This window comes from Zeus faber (genome assembly GCF_960531495.2).
Source record: "Zeus faber genome assembly, chromosome: 4".
NCBI lineage: Eukaryota > Metazoa > Chordata > Actinopteri > Zeiformes > Zeidae > Zeus > Zeus faber.
Genome location: NC_137191.1, coordinates 35801850 through 35806871, shown reverse-complemented (window position 1 = coordinate 35806871; position 5022 = coordinate 35801850). Strand labels below are relative to the sequence as shown.

The following is a 5022-nucleotide window of genomic DNA, read 5'->3' as shown; positions in this document are numbered from 1 at the left end:
GAAAGCAGGATCCAAAGAGTCGTGAGCGGGTGCTCTCTTCACGGTGCACCTTGAGATGGACACAGGGGTGTGTAGAGTTAAAGTATTGACCCTTTTGGAAGGACCCCTGAGAGGTCCCCAGACCCCACGTTGGGAACCACAGCGTCAATACGCAATAGACCTGTAGACCTACTATCTTCATGTCAGGTCACTTCCAAAACAGGCAATCCCTTCCACTTTCCAACAGTTCCTTCATGTTCGGCACGTGGCCCCGGGGCGTGGCAGGAGGCGGGCGCTGGATTTCCGCTGAGCTTAGTCCATTTCACCTGGAGCCTCTAAGCCTCTTAGGACCCGGACACCAGCCACAGGGAGTCAGGACGCAGACCGCCCCGCCGACCCAAAGCCCTCGGACCCAGACCAGTCAGCGGACCATGCCGGAGCAGGAGGGCGGCAAGCACCGGTACCGCCGGGTCTCGGACCCGCAGTGCACGTCGGACCCCCGCGTCCCGCCGCGGCGCCCGCGGAGCCGAGACTTCCCGCTGAGCGCCAAGCGGCGGCGCTCGGGCTCTCTGCCGGAGCGCCGGGTGAACTGCGTCCTGGTGGGAGACGGAGCCGTGGGGAAGACCGGCCTGATCGTCAGCTACACCACCAACGGGTACCCGGCCGAGTACGTCCCCACCGCCTTCGACAACTTTACAGGTGACTGACCTTTGACCTGTCTCGACGAACGGGCTTTAGCCTCGAACGCTACAGCTTCAAATGTCGTATTTATTACCGTCATTATCACCTGGTTTTGTTTGAGACTTTGATCTTTGACCTCGGCGTCCCCAGTGATTGTGGTGGTTGACGGGAAACCGGTGCGGCTGCAGCTCTGCGACATGGCAGGACAGGTGAGTGATCGCACACCTCACGCCGGGTTCTCAACCTGGGGTCCCCGGGGGGGGGGGGGGGGGGGTTCTGCTTCAGGAGGTCCCATCGGGGTCCATCGGATGTCCGGTGGCGACCGTTTGGATGTGGCGATCCTCTCGGGGTCGTATGATGTGAATGGGGTTGGCCTCTCAAACTAAAAGCCCTTTTCCTTCCTTCTGCTTCCTCCCGCCTTGTGGCCGCAGAGATGGGGGCTCCTGGATGGATCGCTCAATGTAAGATCACAGCTTCAGCTTTCAGTTTTGGAAGAGCTGCCCCTCCCCTCCGCTCCCACCCCCTGCAGGGTCCTTAATCCTCATCCTGAGTCACAGGACGTCGAATAAGTTGACTTCACTTCCTCTCCCTGTGGCCCCGTCCGCAGATATGTACATATACATATATTTGGTGAACCAGGGCTCGGGGCCAAAGACCTTCATCAAGCAGTGTTTCATGGCACCAAACCCTCGTCATCCTCCTTCTTCCTTCTGGTGTTCTGTCCCAGGAACATGACTTCTCTCTCACAATATGGAAACACCTTCTCTTCCTGTTGAAAGTCATGTCCTCAGCTGAAATTCCCAGAACCCAGAACCCAGTAGTCAGCTCCCAGTACCCAGGAGCCAGTACTCAGTACCAACCTCTATTGAGGGAGGTGTGTAGGATTGGCTGGGGGCTTCCACTCCTCATGGTTCTACCTTCCCCTCTTCCTGCAGGACGACCTGGACCGCCTGCGTCCTCTCTGCTACCGGAACGCCGATGTCTTCCTGCTGTGCTACAGCGTGGTCCGGCCCTCGTCCTTCCGCAGCCTGACCGAGCGCTGGGTGCCCGAGATCCGGCAGCACTGCCCCGGGGCCCCGCTGGTCCTGGTGGGCACCCAGGTGGACCTGCGGGAGGATGTGCAGGTCCTGATCCAGCTGGCTCGCAGCCAGGAGCGGCCGGTGGGCACCGAGGAGGGCCGGCAGCTGGCCCAGGAGATCGGGGCGGCGGGCTTCGCCGAGTGCTCGGCACTGACCCAGAAGAACCTGAAGGACGCCTTCGACTCGGCCATACTGGCGAGCATCCAGGTGCCCGGCGCCGGCCCGGAGCACCCCAGGCTCACCCTGAGGAGGAGGACACCCGAGAAGATCAGGAGCCTGACGGAGACCTGGTGGAGGAAGATCAGCTGCCTGGTGGGGGAGACGGCCTGCCAGATCAAGTGAAATGAGGAGGATCCGCGAGTTGATGAAGTGGAGGAAAGTGACTCCGGGACAGAGGTGGGATCCCCGTCCTTCCTCCACCTCCCAACAGAACTCTTTCACCACAGCATTTCACCGTTCTTTGTCCCAGATCTGGTGAGATGGACTGATGGACTGGACCTGCTGCTGACTTTTCTACGTGTCCTCTAGAAGTGAAATATCTTTGTACATTTTAAGGTGTAGTAAGTGTTCATTTATGTACCGTATGTTGACATTTGTTCATAATATTATTCATGTTATTTGTATTTGCAACCCTTGATTCAAACTAGTAATGCGCCAATACCATATTTTTCAGGTGGAGAACTAGTACTGAGTACTTTTGCACAAATATTGAAAATGTTTTGTTTACTTCAAATAAATAAAACGTATCATGATACAACATGATGATGAGTTGATTTCAGGTATTATTATACCATCGTGCTGCTCAAAGTTATTTAACTCCAATGAATAAATTCAGGAACATAAAAAATAGTGAATAACTCCTTTAATCGGCGATTTTTACAAAAATATTGACATAAAAAATATTCACAGAGTAGAGCTGTGAAGTTCAGAATCCAGGTACAGTGACACACTGTGTGTAACTCACTGAGTCAAGGTGTCAAAGGTCTTCAGCCAACCAGGGATCCCAAACTGTGGTCTGAGGACCACAGAGGACCCCTAGGGGTCCTTGAAGGAATTACAGGGGGTCCACCGCAAAATGTGTGTGTGTGTGTGTGTGTGTGTGTGTGTGTACACACACACACACACACACACACACACACACACACACACACACACACACACACACACACACAAATTTTGTTTGTTGTAACATTTGCACCTGTTTTCTGCTTCTGCACCTGTTGCTATTTGTCTTTGTGTGTGTGGTTTTACTGCAGCTTCAAGTTGGGCAGTAACGTAACCAATAGATCTATTTTTTTACTGAACCACAGTCTCCTCATCTTGTTTGATTTTGAATCCAAACGACTTGGGTTCCAGTGAAACGTGTGGAAGTAGCACAACAGGGGGTCAAATCCCTCTCAGCTTTCGGGGCGTCTTGTCCAAACTGTTCATCTGCTCCAAAAAGCCGCTTCCACTTAACTGGAAGCCACGGGCGGAGCATGGTCACCAGGCTGCAGGTACCAGCGTCGCAGTTAATCTGAGCGTAATCTCAAGAGTCGGGCGGCTCCCTGACCCTGAGTCTGCTCTAATGGGAGTAGACAGAAGCAGCTGGAACAGATTAGCAGCAGATGGAGCTGGGCCGCACCTCGCTGACCTGCACGGGAGGCCCGCCCCGTCACACATCACTGTTCTTTATTGTTTCATTTGGAGTGAGAAAGGGAGCGTAATAAACTGGGAAAAACAACCCTGATCGGAAGCAGCAGGTGGTCAGGCGACGTGGCGGTCCTCCGAGCGCTGGACGTCGATATCGGTCGGAAGATTCTGTGGAATTTCTTATTCAAATTCCAAAGTGCTTAAATATACAATATAGTGTGAGATTTAACATTAACATTTTTTTTAAGAATTAAACGTTTGCCCCATCGCACTGCAGCCGATGCAGGAGAGTTTCTCGGCAGTAAAGCGTGTGATATGAACGGAGATGGAAAGCAACATTTAAATCAGTCCTGGGATGGAAAATAGCCAAAGCATCCTTGAAAGCAAAACAGTGCAGCACCAGAAACACCGGCTCACCTTGTACTCCTTCACCTGAGCGTTCTGGAATAATACGTTTTGCACTCTATGAAGATTACGCTAAAGTCAGAATATTGTTTAATTGACGCAAATTATGAAAAGTGAAAAACACCAGATTATGAGATCTCCACCCAACACAACAAGCTGCAGAGTTCGGGAAGTTCACTTGAAAGAAGTTTTCAACCGAATTACAAAATGAATGTTTCATTGAATCAGTAGAGTCTCATCGAGCTCAAGTTCCAGGTCACATGAGAGACTTGATGACAACAAATCAGAGATAAAAAGGTCTTTCCTTCAAACGTGGGAGTCACACGGTGACGCTCACGTTCCAGAATTAAAGTCGTCCGAGGAGCATCTGCTGCAGCTTAGTGTTGGTGCAGGTCGGACGGTGTTTCCAGGTGAAGCTCCTGAACTGACCCAGATCCACCACACCAGCTTGCAGGGCAGATGGAACAGCTTGGATGGATGGATGGGGTGGGTTGGCACGTGGTTGGATGCTTGGTAGGTTGGGTAGTTGGATGTTGGCAGGTGAGATGGTTGTCAGGTTGGCAAGTTGGATCGTTGGATGTATGGGGCAGGTGGGATGGTTGGATGTTGGATGGATGGACATTGGCTGTATGGGGCAGGTTAGATGTATGGGGCAGGTTGGATGTATGGGGCAGGTTGGATGGTCGGGGCAGGTTGGATAGTTGGAGATTGGATGAATGGACATTGGAGGGATGGGCAGGTTGGGGGTATGGGGTTGGTTGGATGGATGGATGTTTGTGGCAGGCTGGATGTATGGGGCCGGTTGGATGTGGGATGGTTGAACAGTTGGCAGGTTGGATCGTTGGATGTACGGGGCAGGTTGGAAGCTAGATGGGTGGACATTGGATGGATGGGGCAGGTTGGGGGTATCGGCAGGTTGGATGGTTGGGGCAGGTTGGATAGTTGGGGCAGATTGGATGTATGGGGTAGGTTGGATGGATGTTTGGGGCAGGTTGGATGCTGGGTGGGTGGACATTGGATGGATGGGGCAGGTTGGATGTATTGGGCAGGTTGGATGTATGGGGCAGGTTGGATGCTGGTTGTATGGGGCAGGTTGGATGTATGGGGCAGGTTGGATGCTGGTTGTATGGGGCAGGTTGGCTGTACGGGGCAGGTTGGATGCTGGTTGTATGGGGCAGGTTGGATGTATGGGGCAGGTTGGCTGTACGGGGCAGGTTGGCTGCTGGTTGTATGGGGCAGGTTGGAT

The 5022-nt window shown here is 53.0% G+C and overlaps 1 protein-coding gene across 1 annotated transcript; it reads left to right on the top strand.

Moving 5' to 3' along the window:
• Positions 1-233: 233 nt before the first annotated feature.
• On the top strand, positions 234-2081 carry LOC307229580 (rho-related GTP-binding protein RhoU; the record flags this gene model as incomplete). The annotated part of the gene is made up of 4 exons (XM_079999580.1): positions 234-678; positions 811-869; positions 1092-1121; positions 1596-2081. The coding sequence occupies 4 exons, from the start codon at positions 234-236 to the stop codon at positions 2079-2081; spliced, it is 1020 nt and encodes a 339-aa protein (XP_079855706.1).
• Positions 2082-5022: the final 2941 nt, after the last annotated feature.